Source organism: Equus caballus, chromosome 3, assembly GCF_041296265.1.
Source record: "Equus caballus isolate H_3958 breed thoroughbred chromosome 3, TB-T2T, whole genome shotgun sequence".
Classification (NCBI taxonomy): Eukaryota; Metazoa; Chordata; class Mammalia; order Perissodactyla; family Equidae; genus Equus; species Equus caballus.
The window spans coordinates 123,044,707-123,071,681 of record NC_091686.1 but is presented as its reverse complement, the minus strand read 5'-3'; the positions used below and the strand labels follow the sequence as shown (position 1 = coordinate 123,071,681).

Here is a 26,975-nt window from a genome sequence, read left to right as displayed (position 1 = left end):
AATGTAGTCATGTATTCCATGCCTGTAGATAAATAGTTTCAGAGTACTACTCTATAAGTTTTATTCCATTCTCTTACTTATCGTGGACACAATCTGGGGAAGGTGGAGGTTAAAGACTGAATGCATGGTAAATGCCCAACTTAATTTCTGCGACTGTGAAATTGTGTGAAAGCCTGCCTCGTAGCTTAGCACAGGTGCATGTGACATTCAGAAATAGTGCCAGGCACTATTCCAGGTACTAGCGGAGGGCTGGCCCTGTGGCGCAGCGGTTACGTTTGCACGTTCTGCTTCAGTGGCCCAGGGTTCACTTGTTGGGATCCCGGGTGCGGACATGGCACTGCTTGGCAAGCCATACTGTGGTAGGCGTCCCACATATAAAGTAGAGGAAGATGGGCATGGATGTTAGCTCAGGGCCAGTCTTCCTCAGCAAAAAGAGGAGGATTGGCAGTAGATGTTAGCTCAGGGCTACTCTTCCTCAAAAAAAAAAACTTACCAGGTACTAGCAGAGATACATCAGTGAACAGAGCCAGTAAAAAACCCTGCCCTCTTGGAGTGAAAGTTGCATTGGAATGAAGGGTGGAGGAGACAGACAGCAGAAAAATAAACTAGTAAAGTATATAAAATGTCAGATGGTAATAAGTACTATGTAGAAAATGAAGGAGAGAAGAGAGTTGGGCACGTCAGGGAGGGGTTGCATTGTTAAGTTGGTTTGGTTTTTGAGTGAACTTGAAGGAAGTAAAGGATGAGCCAAACAGATACCTGGGGAAAGAGCTTTCTAGACAGAAAATGGCAGTGCAGACCCTGAGGTGGGAACATGGCTGTTAGGATTGAAGAGCAGGAAGAGGCTGGTGTGGGTGGAGGGAGCACCAGCGGGGAGAAGGGAAGGAAGCAAGGGGCCTGGGAAAGTGAGGGGTCATGTAGCATCTTTCTGGCCAGCGTGGAGGACTTTGAGGGGCCTGGGAAAGTGAGGGGTCATGTAGCATCTTTCTGGCCAGCGTGGAGGACTTTGAGAAGCCTTCAGAGGGTTTAGTACAAAGGAGTGGCGTGGTCTGATTTGAGAGTTGAGACTAGACCCCGAGGGGTCGGTGAGGGCAGAGCAGGGAGATCCACTTGAGGCACGGGAGTGGTGTGGACCAGGATGGTGGGAGTGAAGTGACAAGAAGTGGTCATCTGCTGGGTAGAATTTGAAGGTAGAACCAGAACCAGTAAACTTTGACGATGTGGGATGTGAGAGAGGGGTATGCAGGTGATTTCAGGGTAATATAGGGCTGCTGTGTTCAAGGTGAGGGAGACTATAGGAGGTATGGATTTGTGGAGGAGGTCACAGCGTGGTCTGGGTATGTTCAGTTGGTACACCTGATTAGGCACTTTGGGGAGGCGGAGGAGGGCATTTGGATATATGAGTCTGGAGTTGTCCAGAGAGAGCTGGGCAGGAGGTGAACATTTGAGACTGGACGAGGTCACAGTGGGACCCAGTGTAGCTTGGGAGGAGGAGAAGGCCAAGCTCTGAGCCGGGGGCAACCCCAGATTAGAGGCTAGAGAGGTGAGGGGGAGCCCACAGAGGAGACAGGGAAGGACCAGCCAGTGCGGGAAAAGAAGAGCAGGCAGCTGTGGTTTTCTTAAAGCCAAGGAAAAAAAGGCATTTCATGGAAGAGGGAGGGGGATCAGCTGGGAGCTGCTGATGGGCCTAATGAATGAGCCCTGGGAACTGACCTGTGTTTGGCAGCACGGAGGTCACTGGGGAACAGTTTTGTTGGAGCAGAGGGAACAGAAGCCCAGCTGGAGTGTGTTCGTGAGAGGAATCAAAGGAGACTTTACTCTAAGGGGGAGTAGATGTGGGGTGGCAGCCGGAGGAGGAAAGAGGGGTAGGTAGAAGGTTGAGTTTGGAGAAGGGAGGAGTCTGTGTATACACCAAGGGCAAAAGCAGAGGGGAGTTGGCTGGTACAGGACAGAAATTGCAGTTGTGGTGTCCCTGAGCAGACACCAGACACAGGGTGGGGTTGGCTGCATAACTGGTGGGCCCCGGCTGTGGGCATGGTGAGTCCCCTGGAGAACCTGGAGAGAAGCAGAGTTGGTGGGTGCAGGTTGTTCCTTACCATTAGGGTGCGGCTCAGCGCTGTGTGGTGTTGAGATTTGCACCTTGAAAATCACATCTCTTTACAGATATGATTACTATGTGTAGACACACCCGTTAGTAGTGACAAAAATTGTTAACAGTGCCCATCAATAGGGGAAGGGTTGAATACATTATGGTAGAGACTTAATTTGGAATATTTTGCATCTATTAAAAGTAATGTTAGATTTTAGAAACTGTTGCCTTGGGAGTTCTCCCTTGTATTTTTAAGGGAAAAAAGCAGAAACGTTTATAATATAATCTTTCAAAACAACTTAATACCTCTCCGTGTGTGTGAATATACGATTATAGGAATGTGGAGAAACTTAAGAGAAATATACCAGTTTGTTAACATCTGTTGCTAATTGGCAGGGTAGGGCTGAGGTGCAAGTGAAGCAAAGAGAAAACACATAGTGTGTCTGATACCCTTTTGGGAGCTTATATGTGTATACAGGCTGGATCCCAAAATGTTGATGGTGATTGTATCAGGATGGTGCAATTCCAGTTGATTTTTTCACACTTTTATGTATTTGAATCTTTACAGAAAGCATATTGTTTATGTAATAAAAATCTAAATGAAATTTCCATTGTGGAAAAAACATAGCTGTTACAGTGTTGTTCTAAAAAGCGTTTGCTTGGTTCACTACTAAAGTTAAAATGCATTTAAATGCAGGGTAGTCATGATGGGATGGTCAGGGTCATTTGACCTTGAGATACCTAAGCTGAGGTATAAATGTTGGCATTTGTATTGGCTTATGGGAAAACCTGTGTGACATTTAATTGCAACAGATGCACATTGATTCTCACGAGGCCCTTGGAGTGCTGAACACTTTATTTGAGATCCTGGCCCCTTCCTCCCTGCGCCCCGTGGACATGCTGTTACGGAGTATGTTTGTCACTCCAGATACAATGGTGAGTATCTCACCTCATGATGGCCTCTTGGCGGCCACAACTCTGCAGAGAGGGTTCATCCAAGTCACCTAGGGCCTCTGCCCGGCCAGGTTGGGGCCTGAGAATTTGCATTTTACACAGGTCCCCAGATAGTATTGATGCTGCTGGTCTGGGACCACACTTTGAGAACCAGTAATAGAAAGATTTATTGATAGAATGGTACAGTAGGGATAATTTTCATTCATGAAATTGACAATCAGGAAAAATTTAATCCTCTTTTTTCTTTAGCTATTACTCATTTATTTTCTTTCTTTTAGGCATCTGTCAGCACTGTTCAACTGTGGATATCAGGAATCCTAGCCATTTTGAGAGTTCTAATTTCCCAGTCAACTGAAGATATTGTCCTTTCTCGTATTCAGGAGCTTTCCTTCTCTCCATATTTAATCTCCTGTCCAATAATTAATAGATTAAGAGATGGGGACAGTAATTCAACACCAGAAGAACAAGGTGAAGGGAGACAAGTGAAGAATTTACCAGAAGAAACATTTTCAAGGTATGCTCTATATCTGAACCTTTAGGTAGTCCGTGTCCTTCTGGAGGTCATGTGGTGTTCGTCATCAGTGAGTCTGCAGTTACTCCTCGTCTTTCCTACCTCTGCGAGTTAGGTAAAGAAGTCTGTATCGGTGTGTTTTCTTTACCTGTTCTGCCTCACCTGTGGCCCCTGGTGCCTGCATCTCTTATGGCTCCGTCACATCCTTTCTTGTATCCTTGTTGAAGACAACACAGTGGTCACCAGGCTGGCAGGGGGTGGGGGCAACCTGCCCTGAGTGCAGGCAATAAGGGCGTATGTTGCCTCCAGAGAATTTGAAAACTCGCTAAAAGCCAGCCTTATTTTTAGTCTCACCGTGTGCTGGCCATTCTAAACAGTCAGTAACAAAACACTCTCCCTTTCAGGGTGGACCACTCCCACTGTGCTCCCCTCCGTAACCTTGTGGTATCAAATTGTGACTGCCCTCATAAATTGCTTGGAAGCTTCTTGAGGGCAATGATCCCAGTTCAGGCACTATAAATGCTTGCTGCCTAGACAAGTGTGTATCCACTTGTGCTGGATTCAGGGTACTCACTAAGTAAGAGCTGCTTAGAGGATGTCCTGTGAGTGCAGTTTCTGCAAATGTGCTCCTTCCAGCCGAATCCACCGTAATGGCATTTTAGCTACCCCTTCACTGGTCATCGGTGGAGGTGCCTGCATGTTTGTGGAGATAAATCCAGTAAACCTGCATGGCTCCCTTTTGTCTGTAGGTTTGACAAGTTGGCTCCCTCTGTTACATTTAAGCAGGTGGCTAAAATGGACGATACATAAAATTCCTGTGGTAGATTATCAGCGTGCTTTATGGTTTAGAAAGCTTTAAAGAAACACTAAATGTTACTTTATCCTCCTAAGAGTACCTTGAAGGTGTTGTGATTATTGCCATCTCATAAGTGAGGAAGGTAATATGCAGAGAGGTAAAGGACTTAGTCCAAAGGGATGGTATTAAACATTTCGTTTTGTTTATTCTACTTTACTTATATTTTTACTCTACCTATATCTACTGTAAATGTTTTTACATATATGCCTCACAATAAGAGTAGTCACCTAATTCACCATCACCCTTTTCCCTTTCTTTGAAGGTTTCTACTACAACTGGTTGGCATTCTTTTAGAGGACATTGTTACAAAACAGCTAAAAGTGGAAATGAGTGAGCAGCAACATACCTTCTATTGCCAAGAACTAGGCACGCTGCTGATGTGTCTGATCCACATCTTCAAGTCTGGTAGGTGCATCAGACTAGTCTTCGTAGAGTATCTGCATGTTCCTTCTCTTGCACTGTACACTCAGAGTATAGGAACTGTGCTGTCCAGTGCAAGGTCTGCCCTGCTCATTGAGCATTTGAAAATGTTTATTGATGAAAAGAGGAAACCTGAGGGCTTCCTCCTGTTTTAAAGACTTGGAAGGCCAAGATGTTTTGGTTACCTTTAAACATGACTGTGGATTAAAAAAGGCAGTGAACCCAAGAGAGAAGTCACAAGATGAAAGCCATCCAGCAAGAATGGGAAGCAACCAGTCCATATTAGGACAGTCACTGTTTTCTAAGAGGAATGAGTATTTCAGGAAGAATGCCTCGGGCCAGTCCTGGTGCCCTAGTGGTTAAGTTTAGCGTGTTTTTTGTTTCAGCAGCCCAGGTTTAGTTCCTGGTGTGGACCTACACCACTCTGTTGGTGGCCATACTATGCTGGTGGCCCACTTACTGGAAAATAGAGGAAGATTGGCATGGATGTTAGGGTGAATCTTCCTCAGCAAAAAAAAACAAAGAAGAAGAAGAATGCCTTGCTTTAGATAAAGTAAGTGAGAAGCTGGAAGACTTTAGTTATAGGGTTCAGGCGTATCTTTCTTCTCTTAGCAAGAAAAATGAAAAGCAGTTCTAATCTCTAGGGAAAACAAACAGCAAGGAAGTCATGGTCCAAATATGAACCAAACCAAAATATGACATGATTTTCAGCAGTTGATCTGATGGAAACCATTCTTCTTTAAATGGTTCAGGGGTCATGACCAAGACCTATAGAAAGAGCTATCATCCTTCTAGGCTTCTTCGCTTTGTTGGGAACTATATTCATATCATCATAATGTAAATGCTGTTTGGCTTTTCATTTTTAGAATCAGTGTATGAATAAGACATCAAAGACTTATTTACTTAATTATGGTTTCAGAACAAAATGAAAATGTTTTCAGTTCTGGCAAATATAAAGGGAAACTAACCAACTTAATTTGCAAAGTAGAAGGTAGAGAAAGAGGTGGAGGGATGGAAGGGGCACTAATACTCTCATCTTGCATTGTCGACGCTGTGCAATGATATCTAAAGTTGACAGAACAAAAATAGAGGCCACAAAGATAACCAAATAGAACTGAAAATGCAGCTTAAATTGATAGGAGGGAGCACACGTGAGCTGTCTCATTCTCGAATCGGGTCGAGTCTGTAAATATGACATGGTGGTTGTATTCGGCAGTTTCAGTTGTGGGGATAGGACTCCATCCTAAACTAGAGCGAGAAAAGAAACTGACTGGTTTGAGCTCCTGGAAGTGCGGAGGTAGTTGCTCTCTTTAGGTATGACTGCCTCTGATGGTTTAATTCTGTTGCTCCATCATGTATTTCCACATCTCAGCTCTGATTCCTATGTTGGCTTCATTCTCTGGCGGGCTCCTTCCCCATGGCAGAAAGGATGGCCTCTGTGTGTGTGGTCTCAGCCCCTGCGTGAGTTCTATGAATGGCTCATGAGCCTCTGTGTACTGTGGCCAAGCCAGGCCAGATGAGAGATTAGACAGCATTCCTTTGAGAGGGAGTGTCCCTTCCCGACAGCAAGGGAATTGGAGCAAACAAAATAATTGATGGTCTGCTACAAGTGATAAAAGCTTATCAAGCAGAATTTTGGAGGTAACTACCAGAACTAAAAACAGAATGATAACCAGTAGTTGCCTTAAGAGGGATGGCGCAGGGCACTTTTAAATTAAGATGCCCCTCTCTATTTTATGGGTTTTTAAATCACACATATTTACTACTTTAATACAAATTAAAACACATACACACCAAGTACATGCCTTTAGAGCAAAAGATAGTTACCATTTTGAGCCTATATTCATTCAACAAAGATGTTACCAAGTCAGCCCGCCACTCTGCTGGGCTCTGGCTACACGGTGGTTGGTAAAGCTGATGTGATTCTTGCCTTTGTGGAGCTCACAGTCTAGCGGGGAAGACAACACACAGACATGTAATCACGAGTCTTGATATCTCCTATGAAGGAAACAAATAGTGCAGTGACAGGCAAAACAGGGTGGGTAGGTAGGGGCTGGTTTCTGAGGGGTGACTTAAGCTAAGACCTGAACAGCGAGGAGCTAGCCTAGAGAGAAGTGTGCTGGCCGAGAGAGCAGCGGAGTGTGTGAGGGCTGAGGGGTGGGAGGGGCGCTGGGGAGGCAGGCAGGGACCTGGTCTTACCTGGCTCAGGAGACATGGAGAAGGAAGTGCTTCATTTAATTGCTAATGCCTCGGCAGCTGAGTGGCCAGAATTTAATTTGCTAATGGACTCTAGTTTCAAGCCACCTCATTTACTAACATTGAAAGAATTTTCTTTTTGAGGATCTTTTGTTTATGCCTCACTGGCCCACTATAATAAGTTTCAAGTTGAGAAAATAATTATGCCTTGTGAATAATCGGTCATTTTTAGTATGTTGGTCATTTTAATATTTGGCCATCGGTTGGTTTGGATCTGACACCAGAGGGCCCCCAGTTCATCTCCAAGGACTGCTTTCTGCCTTTGGATGAGAGTGGTGTGTTTTGTGTCTTTATGCCCATCAGTTTCTGTGCTGTTCAAGGTGTTCACTAACCCATTGCTTTAACTTTCTCTTCTTCCTTTTCTCGTAATCAGGGGAAATATTTTTATAGTCTGTTGCAGCACTGTCCAGCAGAGCTTCCTGCAATGGAAGAAGGTCTGTGTCTGCACCAGTTCAGTTGCCTCCAGCCACATGTGGCTGTTGGGCCACATGGAATATGGTAGTGTGATTGAGTAGCTAGTTTTTATTTGATTTAATTTTAATTAACTTAAATCTGAACAGCCATACGTGACGTGGCTGCCGAATTAGACAGGACAGGTGAGGCAACAGGTCTGACTGAAGAGCCCGGGCTAGGTATTGGGGCACGTGTGTTTTGCTGCTAGTGTCTTTGGACATTGTTCACTTGGTTCAGTATTTGTAAATGAGGGGTGTGTGGTGTGCGTATGTATAAATGTCTATTTCTTTCTTCTCATTGATTTTGACTGCGTTTCTTTTAAAGACACTGGGGGTAGAATTACTGTGTTTGGTGGTTTTGAGATAGTGTTGAAGTCAGTCATCTGGTACTTTTATATAAATAAGGTGCATTTAGTATCTAAAGTTGGTAATTTTTATTTATGCATTGCTTAAATAAAGGCAATGAATTTCACTCCTCCCCTGGAAATTGAGACCTTTGAATTTGTCCGTTTCTCAAAATGAGAACTAGTCAGAATAATGGCCTTGGCATCTAGTTTTCTGTTACCCCTCTTGTTAGGGGAAGGGGTATGATTCCCAAAGTCATTTGCCTATTTCAGTTTTAATCCAGCATAAATGAATAGCCAAGAAAGATACCTGGCCTCCATTTTTACAAAATCTGGGTAACTAATACCCCTTCCTCTCCTCGCAGACAGTGGAGCCTGAGGCATGGGGCTGAGAATATTCGTTGCTTTGTTGCAAGCATGGCTGGATTGAAGCTCTCTAGCCTGTGGCCTCAATAAGGCTTCCTAACTGCTCACTGTGTTTTCCAAGTCCATGTCCTGTGCCCTTCCCCACCGCCATCCAGACATGTAATTGAGGGCAGCAGTGAGCCATAGGGCCATTCCTGATCCTCTGGGAAGCAGGAGCAAGCAGGATGTTACTGCTGCACACTTCCTTCCTTCCTTGTAGGTGGAGCTGGAAGGTTGGACAGCGCTCTCTTCCCAATACTTTCAAAAGGATCAGTGTTCCAGGGCCAGCCCCATGGCCTAGTGGTTAAGTTTGACGTGCTCCGCTTTGGTGGCCCAGGTTCGATTCTCAGGTGCAGATCTACACCACTTGTTGGCAATTATACTGTGACAGTGACCCACATACAAAATAGAGGACAATGGGCACAGATGTTAGCTTGGGGCAAATCTCCCTCAAGCGAAAAGAGGAAGATTGACAACAGGTATTAGCTCAGGGCGAATCTTCCTCAGCAAAAAAAAAAAAAAAAAAAGAGTCATTGTTCACACTTTATGTATGGGCCAAAGTAGGAATACTGGAAGAAAGAGAAAATGGTTCTTTCTACAATAGTAAAATCCACATTGGTTCAAATTCATTCTTGGGCAAGGATCAGGGCTGCTAGTGGTCATAATGCTGGGAATAAGGGTATTCTCTTATGGGTAGGTGGTACCTTTTATGTGTATTATCCCCATTGATCATTGGAACAACTCTATGAAATATTTCCCCCTTTTTACTGATGAGACAGTGTACATTCTGAAAGATCATATGGTAAAACCAAGAATGAAAACCCAAGTATTTTTTTCTTGCCCATTATATCATGCTGCTTCTTGGGTGGTAAGTGGATGATGGTAAGCAAAGTAGCTAACGTTTGCAGAGCACTTCCTATGGGCTCAGGCACTGTGTGAAGTACGATTATACCTGTGTTCTAGCTGAAGAAGCTGAGACACAGAGAGATCATGGGGTGGGGTTGGGGTGAAGATCCAGGCCCCTGTCTCCAGAGCCTGAGCTCTGCCCACTTCATCCTATCTGCTTGAAGATGGTACTCTGTCTCCAACTCCTGCTTCCATTATTCCTTTCAATACTTCTTTCTTTCTTTCTTTTTTTTATTGAGGTAATGATAGGTTACAATCTTGTGAAATTTCAGTTGTACGTTATTGTCTGTCAGTCGTGTTGTAAGTGCACCCCTTCACCCTTTGTATCCACCCCCCACCCCACCTTTCCCCCGATAGCCACTAATCTGGTCTCTTTGTCTGCATTTTTAAATTCCTCATATGAGTGGAGTCATACAGGGATTGTCCTTCTCTATCTGGCTTATTTCACTTAACATAATTCTCTCAAGGTCCATCCATGTTGTTGCAAATGGGATGATTTTGTTCTTTTTTATGGCTGAGTAGTATTCCATTGTATGTATATACCACATCTTCTTTATCCAATCATCAGTTGATGGGCACTTAGGTTGCTCCCACGTCTTGGCTATTGTAAATAATGCTGCAGTGAACATTGGGGTGCATGGGACTTTTGGAATTGCTGATTTCAAGCTCTTTGTATAGATACCCAGTAGTGGGATAGCTGGATCATATGGTAGTTCCATTTTTAATTTTTTGAGGAATCTCCATACTGTTTTCCATAGGGGCTGCACCAGTTTGCATTCCCACCAGCAGTGTATGAGGGTTCCTTTTTCTCCACAACCTCTCCAACATTTGCTACTATTTGTTTTGGTTATTTTTGTCATTCTAATGGGTGAAAGGTGATATCTTAGTGTAGTTTTGATTTGCATTTCCCTGATGATCAGTGGTGATGAACACCTTTTCATGTGCCTATTGGCCATCCGTATATTTCTTTGGAGAAATGTCTGTTCTTGTCTCCTGCCCATTTTTTGATCGGGTCGTTTGATTTTTTGTTGTTGAGTTGTGTGAGTTCTTTACATATCATGGATATTAACCCTTTGTCGGATGTATGACTTGCAAATATTTTTTGCCAGTTAGTGGGTTGTTTTTTTGTTTCAATCCTGTTTTCCTTTGCCTTGAAGAAGCTCTTTAGTCTGATGAAGTCCCATTTGTTTATTCTTTCTATTGTTTCCCTTGTCTGAGAAGACATGGTGTCCGAAAAGATCCTTTTAATACTGATGTCAAAGAGTGTACTGCCTACCTTTTGTTCTGGAAGCCTTATGGTTTCAGGTCTCAGCGTTAGGTCTTTGATCCATTTTGAGTTTATTTTGGCGAATGGTGAAAAAGAATGGTCAATTTTCATTCTTTTACATGTGGCTTTCCAGTTTTCCCAGCACCATTTGTCGAAAAGACTTTCTTTTCTCCATTGTAGGCCCTCAGCTCCTTTGTCGAAGATTAGCTGTCCATAGATGTGTAGTTTTATTTCTGGGCTTTCACTTCTGTTCCATTGATCTGTGCACCTGTTTTTGTATCACTCAATGCTGTTTTGATTACTATAGCTTTGTAGTATGTTTTGAAGTCAGGGATTGTGATGCCTCCAGCTTTGTTCTTTTTTCTCAGGATTAGTTTAGCAATTCGGGGTCTTTTGTTGCCCCGTATGAATTTTAGGATTCTTTGTTCTATTTCTGTAAAGAATGTCATTGGGATTCTGATTGGGATAGCGTTGAATCTGTAGATTGCTTTAGGTAGAATGGACATTTTAGCTATGTTTATTCTTCCAATCCACGTTCATGGAATGTCTTTCCATCTCTCTATGTCAGCATCCGTTTCTTTCAGAAAAGCCTTGTAGTTTTCCTTGTATAGATCTTTTACTTCCTTAGTTAAATTCACCTTGAGGTATTTTATTCTTTTTGTTGCGATTGTGAATGGTATTGTGTTCTTGAGTTCTTTTTCTGTTAGTTCATTATTAGAGTATAGAAATGCTACTGATTTATGTAAATTTATCTTATACCCTGCAACTTTGCTGTAGTTGTTGATTATTTCTAAAAGTTTTCCAAGGGATTCTTTGGGGTTTTCTATATATAGGATCATGTCATCCGCAAACAGCGAGAGTTTCACTTCTTCCCTTCCTATTTTGATTCCTTTTATTCCTTTCGCTTGCCTAATTGCTCTGGCCAAAACCTCGAGTACTATGTTAAATAAGAGTGATGATAGTGGGCATCCTTGTCTCATTCCACTTCTCAGGGGGATGGCGCTCAGTTTTTGCCCATTGGGTATGATGTTGGCTGTGGGTTTGTCATGTATGGCCTTTATTATGTTGAGGTAATTCCCTTCTATCCCCATTTTTTTCAAAGTTTTTTATCATAAATCTCGGTTGGATCTTGTCAAATGCTTTCTCTGCATCTATTGAGATGATCATATGGTTTTTATTCCTCAGTTTGTTGATGTAGTGTATCGCATTGATTGATTTGCGGATGTTGAACCATCCCTGTGTCCCTGGTATGAATCCCACTTGATCATGATGGACGATCCTTTTGATGAATTGCTGAATTCGGGTTGCCAAAATTTTGTTGAGAATTTTTGAATCTGTGTTCATCAGTGATATTGGCCTGTAGTTCTGCTTTTTCATGCTGTACTTGTCAGGCTTTGGTATCAATGTGATGTTGGCCTTGTTGAATGTGTTAGGAAGTGTTCCATCCTCCCTAATTTTTTGGAATATCTTGAAAAGGATAGGTATTAAATCCTCTCTGAAAGTTTGATAGCATTCCCCAGGAAAGCCATCTGGTCCTGGGGTTTTATTCTTTGAGAGGCTTTTGATGACTGTTTCAATCTCTTTCCTTGTGATTTGTCTGTTCAAATTCTCTGCTTCTTCTTGGCTAAGCTTTGGGAGATTGTACGAATCCAAGAATTTATCCATTTCCTCTAGGTTATCCATTTTGTTGGCATATAGGTTTTGGTAGCATTCTCTTATAATCCATTGTATTTCTGTGGAATCTGTTCTTATTTCTCCCCCCTTCATCTCTGATTTTGTTTATTTGAGCTTTCTCTCTTTTTTTTCTTTGTAAGTCTGGCTAGGGGTTTATCAATTTTGTTTATCTACTCAAAGAACCAGCTCTTTGTTTCATTGATCCTTTCTACTGCCTTTTTTGTTTCAATAGCATTTATTTCTGCTCTGATATTTATTATTTCTCTCCTTCTGCTGACTTTGGGCTTTGTTTGTTCTTCTTTCTCTAATCAGTTAGATGTAGTTTAAGATTGCTGATTTGAGAGTTTTCTTGTTTGTTAAGATGTGCCTGTGTTGTGATGAATTTCCCTTTTAATACAGCTTTTGTTGTATCCCACATGAGTTGGTATGGCATGTTATTCTTTTCATTTGTCTCCAGATATTTTTTGATTTCTTCATTAATTTCTTCAATGATCCATTGCTTGTTCAATAGCATATTGTTTAGTCTCCACATCTTTGTGCCTTTCTCAGCTTTTTTCTTGTAATTAATTTCTAGCTTTATAGCATTATGATCAGAGAAGATGCTTGTTATTATTTCAATTTTTTTACATTTGTAGAGGCTTGCCTTGTTTCCCAACATATGGTCTATCCTGGAGAATGTTCCATGTGTGCTTGAGAAGAACGTGTATTCTGCTGTTTTTGGATGGAGTGTTCTATATATGTCTATTAAGTCCAAATGTTTTAGCTTTGCATTTAGCTCCACTGTTTCCTTGTTGATTTTCTGTCTGGATGATCTGTCCATTGATGTGAGTGGGGTGTTGAGGTCTCCTACTATTATTGTGTTATTTTTGATATCTTCTTTTAGGTTTGTTAATAGTTGCTTTATGAACTTTGGTGCTCCTGTGTTGGGTGCATAGATATTTATAAGCGTTATTTCTTCTTGATGAAGTGTCCCTTTGATCATTATATATTGGCCCTGTATGTCTCTGTTTACCTGCCTTATCTTGAAGTCTGTTGTGTCTGACATAAGTATTGTAACACCTGCTTTCTTTTGTTTGCTATTAGCTTGGAATATTGTCTTCCACCCCTTCACAGGCACTTCACTGAGCCTGTGTTTGTCCTTGGAGCTGAGGTGTGTTTCCTGGAGGGAACAAATTGTTGGATCTTGTTCTTTAACCCATCTCGCCACTCTGTGTCTTTTTATTGGAGAGTTCAATCTGTTTACATTGAGGGTGATTACTGATGCATGAGGGCTTAATGCTCTCATTCTATTGTTCATTTTCTGGTTTTCCTGTGTTTTTCCTTTGTTTCTCGTCCTGGGTGTTTTAGCCTACCCATTGACTTCTGCAATTTGTTCTGCTGGGTTTTTTAGCTTTTTCCTTATTTATGTTTTGTGTCTCTGTTCTGTTTTTTAGTTTAGTGGCTACCCTGCAATTTGTATTCAGAACTTCGTGCATAACATAGGCCATTATCTGGTGGCCTCTTACTTCCTTAGCCTAAACTGATTCAATCCCTTTCCTCCTCCCCTCCTAAATTATTATTTTCATCTCTTATTCCAACATGTGTTGTGAGTTTGTGGTTAGAGCGATAAGCTTGTCTTTGCTTTGGTGATTTACTTCCCTTTATCCTAATGCTATAGTTGGATATTTGCTATCCTACTCTGGTTCTATCTGTTAGTCTCCCTACTCAGTATTTTGTAACCCCTTTCTCCCTTTTTTTCTTTTTTAGGTATGAGGGCCTTCTTGAGGATTTCTTGTAGTGGAGGTCTTGTAGCTACAAAGTCCCTTAGCTTTTGTTTGTCTGGAAAAGATTTAATTTCTCCCTCATATCTGAAGGATATTTTTGCTGGATAGAGTATTCTTGGCTGAAGATTTTTATCCTTTAAAGTTTTGAATATGTCACTTCAATCTCTCCTAGCTTGTAAGGTTTCTGTAAAGAAATCTGCTGAAAGTCTGATGGGGATTCCTTTGTAGGTTATTTTCTTCTGCCTTGCTGCCCTGAGTATTCTTTCTTTGTCCTTCATTTTTGCCATTTTTACTACGTATGCCTTGCAGTAGGTCTTTGTACATTGACAGGTCTAGGATATCTGAAAGCTTCCTCCACACACATTTCTGTCTCCATCCCTAGATTTGGGAAGTACTCTTCTATTATTTCGTTGAGCACACTTTCTGCTCCATTTTACTTTTCCACACCCTCAGGAATTCCAATGATTCTTAAGTTGCATTTTTCTCATTGAGTCAGCTGTTTCTCTGAGATTTTCTTCAGTTTTTTAAATTCTTAGTTCTCTTTCTTCCTCTGTCTGGAGCCATTCAGCCTGTCTATCTTCGATTATGCTAATTTGCTCCTCTATGGTGTCTACACGGGCATTCAGGGAGACCGTATTCTGTGTTATCTGATTCATTGTATTTGTCATCTCTAGTGTTTCTGATTGATTCTTCTTTATAGTTTCAATGTCTTTTGTGAAGTAACTCCAGAACTCATTGACTTGTTTCTCTATATTTCCCTTTACCTCATTGAGTGTTTTGATGATAGCTACTCTGAACTCATCTTCACTTGGTTTACCTACTTCCAAGTCCTCAGGACATACTTCTGTGTTTTTATTGTTTTCCTTGTGGACTGGAGCTTTTATAAATTGCTTTTCGGTAGAGGAGCGGTTTTTGCACATGATGCTATTATTCGGTTGCAGTTACAGCCTGTCGCCAGTAGATGGGGGTGTTGAGCCGCGCATTCTGAGCCCTCCACCTTCAGCTGTAATGGCGGTGTGCAGTGTGGGTTGCGGGAGGAGGGGCACTTTCTCTCGGGTGCAGACCTGGATTCCGATCAGCTCTCCCTCTCTGGTTTCCTGGTGCCCTGGCTTGATGGGGCCCCTCCACGCGAAAGCTTTCCCTCGTTAGAGGGTTTCCACTGCACTGGTGGTGGGAGTCCTGGATGATCCCCAGACGTGCGGCCCCTCCTCCACTCCTTCCCTCACCCGGGGGATCCCAGTGATCCCAGTCTCTAGGGCAGGGAGCGAAGTTCTCTCTTACCCCGTTCTAGCTCCTCCGAGGGTGGTTCCAGCCTGTCTGCCCTCTGTCGTTTGGCTGCTGTGGATCTCTGATGATCTCTGTGTTATTAGGATTCTTTTGGTTGGAATTCAGTTGCTCCTTTTGGTCGTAATTTGGAGGGGAGAGAGCCCAGGTGAGCTCACTCCGCCATGTTGCTGACGTCACTCTTCTCAGTACTTGTTTTTTCAGCTCCAAAAGGACAGGGCTAGGGCGTCTTCTCTGCGCACAGCCTTCATCTGTCTTCCTGCCATCGTGTGCTCTTCTGCACTTTGTCACTGTCTCTAGGCCCCTGGCCCCTTTCTCTTCTCCCAGGTCGTTAGACTCTTCCAGCTTCCTTTGCCTCCCAGTCACATCCAGACACTCTCTGTGCTGTGGGCTCTGCCTTCTTTTTCTTTGTCTCAGCTGATCCTCACGGCTCGTGAGACTGGAAAGGGTGCCTCACTAATAGCCTCTTCTAATCTCAGTCAAGTGCTCCCTTCTCTGTTGTGTTAGTTACAATCACAGTGGCTACCATAACAAAATCAGCATTTCAGTAGCTTAACACAGTAGAGGTTTGTTTTTCTTTCTGTAATGGTGCAGGAGGGTGTTCCTGGTTCCTGGTGGCTCTCGTCCATGTGAGATTCAGGCCCAGGCCCCTCTCCTTCCTGGAATTCTGTTATCCTTGAGCATCAACATCCTTGGCCTGTCCAGTTGGGGAACAGGAGAGGGAAGGTAGACAAGGCTTTATTGCCTTGGACCGAAAGTGATGTACATCGCTTTTGCTCAAGTTTCTCTGGTGAGAACTTGTCGCAGCTGTCACCCCATGCAGTAAGCTGAGAAATGGTCAGCTTAGTGGATAACTGCTTCCCAGCAACAACTCTGCACAGGGGCCGGTGCACAGATTTTGGTGGGCAGTTTGCCACCTTTGATAGAGCCACGGGGATGAAAACCAGGAGGTTCCAGGGTGATGGTAGTCAGAGGAAGATGAGGCAGGAGACATGGCTGCAGAATGCACCATCTGCCAAGGCTTTCTAGAGCCTTTAGCAGCCCTTGCATATCCCCCACCATCTCCAGTGCCACCTCTCCCACAGGATGTACCCCCAACTCTGCAGAGAGAAAATGGGGCCTCCCACTATGTTGTCCAGTTCTTTGTCCTGCCACCTCAAGGTTGGTGTCCTTGTTATTCTTGTTCTTCTAGTGCTTTGCTTTCCCTCTCATTTCTCCGTCCCCAGCAGTTTGCCTCTTGATCTCATTACCAGAAATGCCTCTGCACAGGGCACCTGTGTTCTTTCCTAAATCCTCATCTTCCCGGACCCCCTGCCTGAGTCTTTGGAACGACCCTCTTCTTTGTGAAACCCCTTTGTCACTTGACTTCACTTTTATGGTCTTCTGTTTTCAGGCTCTTAATTGTATGTGTTCCTAGTTTCTATCCTTTTCCCCTAGTTTTACTGAGATACAATTGACACATAATATTATGTGAGTTTCAGGTGTACAACATATTGTTTTGATATATTGTTGTGATATGTGTTGTGAAATGACCACCACAATAAGTTCAGTTAACATCCATCATCTCATGTAATTACAGATTTTATTTTTCCTTGTGATGAGAACTTTTAAGATATTTTCTCTTAGCAACCTTTAAATATACAACTCAGCAGTGTTAACTGTAGTCAGTGTGCTGTATGTTACATTCCCAGGACTTTATAACTAGAAGTTTGACCACCTTTTGACCACTTTCACCTAATTCCTCCACCTCCCCATCCCACCACTCACCTCTGACAACCACCATTCTACTTTCTGTATCCATGAGTCTGGTGTTTTAGATTCCACATATAAGTGAGATCATACAGTATTTGTCTTTCTCTGTCTTATTTCACTTAGCCTAGTGCCTTTAAGCTCCATCCATGTTGTCTCAAATGGCAGGATTTCCTTCTTTTTGTGGCTGAATAATATTCCTCCGGGGCTGGGGGTGTGTATATATACACACTACATTTTCTTTATCCATTTATCCATTGATGGACACCTAGGTTATTTCCCTGTCTTGGCTACTATAAATAATTCTGCTGTGAACTTAGAGGTGCAGATAACTTTTTGAGTTTTGGTGTTTTTGTTTTCTTCGCATAAATACCCAGAAGTGGAATTGCTGGATCATATGGCAGTTCTGCTTTTAATTTTTTGAGGAACCACCATACTGTTTTCCATAGTGGCTGCACCAGTTTATATTCCATCCAACAGTGCACCTGGGTTCCCTTTTCTCCACATCCTTGCCAACACTTGTTATTTCTTGTCTTTTTGATAATAGCCATTCTAACAGGGGTGAGGTGATAGCTCATTGTGGTTTTGATTTGCGTTTCCCTGATGATTAGTGATGTTGAGCACCTTTTCTTGTACCTGTTGCTCCTCTGTATGTCTTCTTTAGAAAAATATCTGTTCAGATCCTCTGCCCATTTTTTTTTTTATTTTTTTTAAGATTTTATTTTTTTCCTTTTTCTCCCCAAAGCCCCCCAGTACATAGTTGTATATTCTTCATTGTGGGTCCTTCTAGTTGTGGCATGTGGGACGCTGCCTCAGCATGGTTTAATGAGCAGTGCCATGTCCGCGCCCAGGATTCGAACCAACAAAACACTGGGCTGCCTGCAGCGGAGCACGTGAACTTAACCACTCGGCCACGGGGCCAGCCCCCTTTGCCCATTTTTTAATTGGGTTGTTTATTTTTTTGCTATGGAGTTCTATGAGTTATTTATATATTTGCATATTAACCCCTTATGAAATATGTGACTTTCTAATATTTTTTCCCACTCAGTAGGTCGCCTTTTCATTTTCTTGATTTCTTTGCTGTGCAGAAGCTTTTTAGTTTGATGTAGTCCCACTTATTGATTTGTTTTGTTGCCTGTGCTTTTAGTGTGAAATCTAAAAAATCATCACCAAGACCCACGTCAAGGAACTTTTCCCCTCTGTTTTCTTCTGGGAGATTTATGGTTTCAGGTTTTATGCTTAAATCTTGAATCCATTTCAAGTTAGTTTTTGTGAATGGTGTATCACAAAAGGGGGTCTGGTTTCATTCTTCTGCATGTGAATATCCAGTTTTCCCAGTACCATTTATTGAAGAGACTGTCTTTTCTCCATTGAGTCTTCTTGGCCCTGGTTTTTATCCTTGATCTCTTCTCTCTTCTCCTCTCTCTCCCTCTCTCTCCCTCCCCCTCTGTCTCCTTCTGTCTCTGTGTCTCTCTGACTTGCTTCCCTCTCTCCCTCAGTAGGCTCGTCCCCTTTGTAATCACTTCAGTTTTTGCTGCAGAGATGACTCTTGAAACTATCTGCATAGTCCTCTCACTCCATTGTCTTGTCAGCCTCAGTCTGTCATTTCCATCTTCCTAGACATGTGACTTGGTGTCTTGCCAACACCTCAAATTTATGCTCAAAATTGAACTCATCAGCTGGCATAGCTGTTTTTCTCCAGTTTTCTCTTCTTGCCAACTTTATAAGCATTTGCCCTCAGAGATGTTCAAACCTGAGCATTGCCATCAACTCCTTCCCCCACCCCAGTGAGCTGTCTCACTTCCTAGACTCTCTTTTGACTTCTTCTCTCTGTTTATAGGGACACTGCCCTCCAAAGGCCAGGTGAACTTTCCAAACAGCCTTCCAACAGCAACAGCAGCCCCAGGTGGTGGTCATTTGCTCTGCCTGGCCCCCTGCTTAGCCTTTTTCTTGAGTTTTATGATTCAATCCTTATTGCAGCCCTGTGAGCAGCTACTGCTCTTAATTCCATTTTACAGATAAGGAAACTGAGACCCCAGGTAATGGACGGCCAGAGACATCAAGTAGGAAATGGTAGAACCATGATCTGATTTCAGAGCCTGCAGTGACGCTCAGTCACCTGGAACCAGCTCTGACCATAATTTCCTGACACCTGTTCGGTAAAACCCCACATTCCTGGTGTCTCATTCCCCATGCTCCTGGCCTGGCTCTAGTATTCCTTCCGGGCAGTACCTGCCTCTGCCCTCGTGTCCATTGACCCCACAGAGAAGGACCAGGCCAGGGCTGGGTTGGCTGGAGGTGGGCACCGCTCACCATGAAGCAGCCCGAGAGAACCCTGGAAATGGGGCTAGAGACAGGACAAGCATTTGAAATCTCCTCGTTGGGATTTTTTTCTGATGCCCTGCTTTTGTTGACTCTCGTCCTTTGTCTCAGGTCATAGGTGTAACCAGTCATGAAGCAGTGAGGAGAAGTCTGTAGTCTGTTTTTGCCTGTGTTAGGACCCTTTTACGTTTGGGATGTGTTGAAACTCAAATCAGAAATAAGATTTTGACTCTCCAGCACTGATGCTAGGAGACCAGGATACAGGGGACAGGTTGCCCTTGGCCAGCTCCCATCCATGCCTTGTCTTGCTGCCTCCCCTGTTGTGCTTTGCAGTGTACACATCTCTGTGTTCTTGGGGTGGGGGCCAGCTCATGTGAAGCCATGGCAGGGTGGAGAGAGAAGCATGTTGAGCTGACTTTGTGCCTATCCGAAAGAGAGGATAGAATGATATCATTAATTCCCAGAGGGGATTTTTCTAGGCCCTGAAAAGGATGCTGTGGAGAGACTTGAGGGCAGAGTCCATCTGGGTTGCTGCTGGTATGCCTGTGCTGAGTGTGGGTGGCTGACCGTGTGGCTGCCCCGCTCCACGATGCTCATGTGAGTGTGAAGGCCGCCTGGCCCTTGGCTCTTGGTAGCTTGCAGAGCATGAGGTGGGGACCGATGTGGAGCACTGACTGCTCTTCTTTCTTCTTTCGTGATGGTTCACGTGACGTCTTGTAGTTTCTGCCCCTGAGTTCTTGGCAAGCTAAGGAGCCATTTATTGTGGCAGGAGTGGGGTGTGGTAAGGGCCCTGCTGTCTCCCTCGTGCAGCTTTGGCTCAGTCCTCTGGAGGCCCCATTGTCCTGGTTGCAGTGACCTGTGGCGCCAAGTGTTGGCCACTTCCTTCTTGGTGCAGCTGCATCCACTGTCACAGCACAAGGGAGACCCTTGGCTCAGAGCTCCTGGAGAACCTGGTAATATCAGTGAGAGAAAGATGTGGGAGAATAAGAAGGTTAGCTTCCTTGGCTGCTCCATTAAATAAGCAGAATATCTGTTATTTTGCTTAGAAAACTTAGAATTTTCTAAGTGCCATATGCTTTGAATATGTAAGTGTAGGAAAGAACCGTGTGTTTATCTTTTTTATGTGAAATCTTCTTGTAGCTGCAAAGTGCTGGACCACGAGCAACAAGGAGATTTCCCCTTAATCAGTTTTACTCTTGGTTTGTTTCTAGGAATGTTCCGGAGAATCACAGCAGCTGCCTCTAGACTCTTCACTGCTGACGGCGCCGATAGCAGTTTCTACAGCCTGGAGAGCTTGAATGCGCGGGTGCGCTCCATGGTCCCCACACACCCGGCCCTGGTGCTGCTCTGGTGTCAGATCCTGCTGCTTGTCAGCCACACTGACTACCGCTGGTGGGCAGAGGTGCAGCAGACCCCCAAGTACGTCCCATGCTCCCTGGGTGGCCCAGAAGGCCAGCCCAGGGCTATGTGCTGAGACTCTCAGCAGCTTGAGGTTTGGCCCCATTTTCATGAGGTTTTGTAGAGATTCTGCAGATTAATCTTTCTTTCATGGACATATATTGTAAGGAAAAAATATGGTCTGACTAAAGGCATTCAAAACAGCCGCTGCTTTTTAAATGTGATGTCTTTGACAAGTTCTTTGATACTGTTCCATCTTGTGGGTCATTCTTGTCATGCTGTGTCCCTCCTGCTAGGTTCTTGTCCTTAAATTGATTCCAGAGCCAGACACGTTGCAATGGCTTAACTATATTGTAAGTTAAATATGGTTCTGTTTATTCTTAGATATTGAAGTAATTATTTAGCAGCATTTTAAAACTGCTTGGAAATACCTTATTTTTTTTTTTTTTATCATTTGAAAAGACTTAAGTATCTGATTGCACTTGGCCCTCTTTTTGTAAAAAGTTTTTAGGTTTAAACCTCAATTTCTAGGCACTCACTAACTCAGACATTTGTACATGTGTGGAAATAAAAGCTTTGATACCCACCTCCCCCCAGCTGAGTTCTCAGTGCAATGTTTCTGGAAAGCTCAAGAACCCATGGCAAGGAGAGAAAGCTCTGGAAATAAGAGACTGCAGGGGCTGCAGCATTAAGGTCAACTCCTCTCTTGTCAGTGTGGAAAGATTGAGCTGTGTGAGGCTGTGGGTCCCTTTTGGGCCAGTCTGTTGCTTTCAGCTGGAAAATCCAATGTTAGCAGATGTTATTAAACATCTGCCCTGTGCTTTGTGTTGTAGGACATGCAAAGGAAAAATAATGGCTGTTTCCTGCCCTCAGAGTGCTTACAGTTGAGTTGGGGAAAACAGACCAGTGAAAACGTTTGAAATACTTATAAATTACTGATAAGTAATATAGGAGTCAGGAACAGAAAATCAGTGTCTTCTGCTTTACTGCTTCTTAAATGTGCATATAAATCAACTGGGGAGCTTATTAAAATCAGATTCTGATTCAGGAAATTGCTAGTGAGGCCTGGGACTCTGCATTTCTGCCAGGCTCCCACATGGTGCCCATGCCCTGGTCCATGGAGCATGCTCTGAGCAACAAGGCCCTGAGTCCTTGAGGAGTGTGCCTCAGAGCCACCAGGGGGCCTGTTCCAAGGACCAAGATTGTACTCCAGCCCATGGCCAGACGTAATGGCTGGGCATTTTAGGAATTGGTTTCCTGGGCTCTTGTGTTTTTACAGGCACCTCAGGAGACTGCCATGGGCACCCAAGGTTGAGTCATACTGGGCAAGGAAGGCTTGGTGGGGTGGGACTTGAGTTAGCTGTGAGTGCTAGCAGATGTTGGGTGGGCAGACAGAGGTGAGCAGGCATCCACCACCCAAATGGGCACCTGCCCCAGTGAACCCCACCTCCTCCTCCCCCTCCCCTTTCCTCTTCCCCCTTCCCCTCTCCCCGTCTCTTCCTCTTCCTTCTTCCTTTTCCTCCTCTTCCCTCACCTCTTCCCCTGCTCCTCTTCCTTTCTTCCTCTTCTCCTCCACCTCCTCTTCCCTCTTTCCTCGTCTTCCTCTTCCCTAGTTCCTCTTTCTTCCTCCTCCCTCACCTCCTCACTTCCCTCCTCCTCCTCTCCCTTCTTCTCTCCTCTTCCTCCTCTTTGAGAGATGGTGGGTGGTGAGAGCAGAAGCTGAACTGGAGCAGGTTCAAGAGGAAGTCAGAGGGTCGACCCCAGTCTAAAGAGGAGGGAGCAGTCAGACTCACCCAAATGGAGGGGGCCTCCATGGAAGTACTCACCTGGACTCTCCAGAAATGTCAGGCAGTGTCATAAAGACAAAGAAGTGTTTGCTTAGATGAAAAAAACCCAGAAGAGACATGACAGACAAATGCAATTTTATGATCCTTGATTGTGTTTTGGGTCTGGGGGATAAAACAGCTGGAAAGGACATTATTGGGATAATGGGGGAAATTTGAATGTGAGCTCTATGTAACCTGTTGTGTGTGTGTCTTGTGGTTTTGAGTAATACTTAGGGGACACCTGCTGAAGTATTTAGGGGCTGAAGTGTCTTAACCTGCAGATTACTCTCAAAGGTGCAAGCAGAAAAAAGTGCGTGTGTGTAGAGTTTTTGTGTGCATAGGTAGAGTGTGTGCATGCATGTGTGTAGAATGTGCGTTTGTATAGGATACATGTGTAGAGTGCATTGTGCATGTGTACAGTGTGTGTGTATATAGGGTGTGTCACAAGCACAAAAGTGGCAATATATTAGTTGAATCTAGGTGAAGAGTATATGACTGGTCATTGAATTATTCTTTCAGTTTTTCTATTGGTTTGAAAGTTTTCAAAATTAAAGTTAAGGAAAAAAGATTATGGAAAAAGACATTTTAGACAGCAACTCTAGACACTTCTTAGGAGGAGCTTTGCTCTACAGGGGAATAGAGGCGTGGGAAATGGGGTCATGAGAGTTTCTAGATGAGAGAAATCATGGTATGGGTGATTATGTTGAGAAGCCAGAGCTGGGGGATTGAATGAAGAATATGCAGATTAGGACCTGATGAATGAGGGGCACAAGCCACCCACACGGGGTTGGCGGGCAGATCGAGCTCCCACTTTGGGAAAGTGAAACCCATGGGTCGTTTTGATTGACAGTGCAATTTCAGTGCATGCACACGGAGGAAGGAGAGTCACAAGACTTATTACTTACAGATCCCAGAACAGGGTGTGGGGTGGGGTATAACATGCAGATGATGAGCCAGCAGGAGACAGAAAGCAGGGTAGCAAGTACCTGTTATTTATAAGGTGGTTGGGGCGGAGGTCACTAACTCTTCGTGGGCTCAACTCTTAAGTGGTCATTTTTAAAGGTGCCCCAGGAAAAGCAAAACGGGAACTTAACGGTGGGCACCTTAGCTAAGCTCAGGGCCTTCTCTAAACGTCCAGACTCAGTGCGAGCAGGTTATACTCTGAGATGCCGAGGCAGCAACTCCGAATGGTGGCTTTCTCATCACAGTGATCCCTTACAGACGAGAGGGTTATCCTAGAGTTGGCAAGAGCGGATGGGATCTAGGGCACAGACACTGGCTTTATTATGTTGATTTAGTTTTTGTTAGCTTTTTAGGGTAGAACATACAGTTTCTTGATTTCCCTCCAGATATTAGTAGAGATGGGAAATCCGTTGCTTCTCTGTTCTTTGCTCGGTAATCGCCTCCTCAGGGAAGCCTTCCTGACTTCTCTTTGATCTGTGAAGTCTCACTATCTGCTCCACCCCAGTCTTTGTCTCTCCTTTGTGGCAAATGTCAAGGCTGTAATTTATTTGTGTGATCATTTGGTTAATGTCTGTCTTTCCCTCTAGACCATAAGCCCCGTGAGGGCTCCCACTGTCTTCCCAGCACTAACATGAGCTAGTGATTTAATTACCTTCATAGTAATAGAAACAATGATAATATATTAGTAAAGACGTTTTACATATAGATTGCTACCATGTCTATGGCGTTAAGCGCCAGATACTGTTCTAAGGGCTTTCTGTCATAATAAGTTATCAAAACCTCCAGTAGTACACGCACACCATAGATGAGGAAACGTCTTTTCCGAGAGAAGTTAAATAACATCACAAGTTAATAACGTGTATGTGCACATGCTCCCCCAACTCTACTCTTTTCAGCTGTTACAGCTTATACTATCCTTCCTAATGATACTGTGTTTTGTTGCTTTAGCATGATTTTACCAGACTCTCTTTCTTCCTTGATTGGGCAGGTAGGCTATTTCTAAACCTTTTTACAGCTATATATGGAGTACCTTTGTCTCTTAAATACATCTGTCTACACACACACACAGAAATCTTGGTTCTTGTTCTTTTCTGGTATATTTTTAGAATATTTTTCCAACAAGAGATATTATTAGATTCAAGGATAATACCTATTTTGTGATTAGTCAGTTTCCCCATTACCCAGCTCTTATTGAACTAGTAATTTCAATCATTTTAGTAGTATGCTATCTATAGTGAAATATCACATAATTGTTATTTGTTTCTGGTTTTTTTCTATTTTGTTCTATTTTCTAGTTTATTTTAAAATTTTTGTGACTATTTTAATACTAATTAAAATCTTTTGTATAGTAAAATTTATATACAATAAAATGCACTTCTTTTAACTGTCCAGCTAGGTGAGTTTTGACAAATATATACACCAGAATTAGGACATAATGAAGTCTGTGATTTCCCTTGGTTAATACTTAGGAGTGGAATTGTGGAGTTATGTGGTAAGGATATGTTTAGCTTTAAAAGAAACCGCCAAACTGTTTTCCGAGTGATTGTACGAAAGACAGTGTATGAGAGTTCTGATTACTCCAGATCCTAACCACCGCTTGGTAATACAAGTGCTTTTAATTTTAGCCGTTCTAATGGGGGTATAGTGGTGCTTTGTTGTGGTTTTAATTTGCATTTCTCTGATGCTAATAATGTTGAGGATGTTTTCATGTTCTTATTGTTCATTCATCTGTCTTCTCTTGTGAAGTATGTTTTCAAATATTTTTACCAATTTTTAAAATTTGGCCATTCGTTGTCTTGTTATTGAGTTGTGATTCTTTATATATTCTGGGTGTAAGTCCTTTGTCATACGTTGTAAATGTTTTCTCTCATTCTGTGCCTTGCCTTTTTGTTTTCTTAATGGTTTCTTTCAAAGAGCAGAAGTTTTAAATTTTTATGAAATCCAGTTTGTCGATATTTTCTATTTCATTCTTTTTCTGTCCAATCTAAGAAATCTTTGGCTACCTTAAGATCATGAAGATTTTCTCCTATGGTTTGTTCTGGAACTTTTCATAGCTTTAGTTTTTACCATTTTGAGTTAACTTTTGTGTATGACAGAACGTAGGGATAAAGAATCATTTTCCCCCCATATTATAGTTCTTTTAGTATTATTTGTTAAAATGACTGGCCTTTCTCTTTTGAATTACCTTGGCACTTTTCTCAACAATCAATTGAATCTATTTGTGTGAGCCTTTTTCTGGACTCACTGTTAATTTCCATCTCTCTGTCTATCTGTCTGTCATGTTAATGCCATTAATGCTTAATTACTTTAGCCGCATAGCAAATCTCAGGCAGTGTAAGTTTTCCAACTTTGTTCTTCATTTTCAAAATAGTTTTGGCTCTTTTAGGTTCTTTGTATTTCCATATCTATATTTTAGAATCAGGTTGTAAATGTCTACAAAAAAGCCTGCTGGGATTTTGATTGGGATTACAGTGAGTCTGTAGATTAATTTGGAGAGATTTGTCATCTAACTAATATTGAGTCTTCCAGCCTTTGACGTGGTCTATCTCGCCATTTATTTAGGTCTTCTCTAATTTGCCACAACATCTTATAGTTTTTAGTGTACAAGTAAATTTATAAAATTTGCAAAATTTATAAAAAATCAATTTGCCCCTAAGTATGTCATGTTTTAGAATGCTATTTTAAATGATACTTTAATAAGTATTTCGTTTTCCCATGGTGTGTTGCTAGTGTATAGAAATGCACTTGGCTTTTATATATTGACCTCATATCATAAGATCATGCTAAACTCAGTCCTTCCTGTACCCTTTTTGTGGGTACCCCTTAGGGTTTTCTGCGTATGTGAGCACAGCATCTATGGATGAAGACCCTTTACATCTTTCTTTTCCATCCATATGCCCCTTGTTTTTGTTTTCTGCCTCAGGATGCTGACCGAACCCTCCAGGATGGGGCTGGCCTTCTGTCTGTGTGTTTCTCTTAGGGTCCACAGATGTCTCTTCCTTAATTGTTCTTGGAATGTTTTACTTCAGGGAACTTTCCTGTTTGGTCTTTAGTTGGGGGGAAAAGATGGACTTTTCTTGATAGCATTTAGGACACAGAAGCTGCAGAGGTTATGAATTGCAAACATTTCACTTAACTTTTTAAAAAAGCTGATTTAGTCATTGGACTTAAATGCTTGAAAAATCCAAACAGTCTTGAAAGCTGATTAGTGTCAGAAGCTGCAGTTTCCCCTTTTGCTCCAGGAACATTGTACGTGGAGCATCTCCCGTGGCCTGGGCGGCTTCCAGCCAGCCGGGTGTGTGGGAAGAGTCCCTGTTGTGGCCCGCCATGCTCCATCTGTGCCTTTCTGTATGTGTTTTGGTTCTTTTTGTGTTTGGTAGGAATTTAACCTACCAAGTTATTCTCCATCAACTCTGGGATGCCCCTGTTCAGACTACCCACTCCTTTTCTGACATGTGTACCTTTGTTTAGTCTGATGTTATATCAGAAACCTTTGGATCTAGGAATTGTGTCCCTGGGATTGGAATAACAGAAAT

General features: G+C 43.0%; 1 protein-coding gene across 4 annotated transcripts in view; it reads left to right on the top strand.

Moving 5' to 3' along the window:
* HTT (huntingtin) overlaps window positions 1-26,975 on the top strand; it is a 165,625-nt gene that overhangs the window by 97,544 nt on the left and 41,106 nt on the right. For all 4 annotated transcript variants that reach the window (XR_011437274.1, XM_023638468.2, XM_023638466.2 and 1 more), the window contains 4 exons: window positions 2,903-3,025; window positions 3,322-3,557; window positions 4,673-4,815; window positions 20,464-20,671. Coding sequence is in view for 3 of the 4 variants with exons in the window: in XM_023638468.2 (XP_023494236.2) it covers window positions 2,903-3,025; window positions 3,322-3,557; window positions 4,673-4,815; window positions 20,464-20,671 (710 nt within the window). In the remaining variant the exon portion in view is untranslated. The remainder of the gene's footprint in view (window positions 1-2,902; window positions 3,026-3,321; window positions 3,558-4,672; window positions 4,816-20,463; window positions 20,672-26,975) is intronic.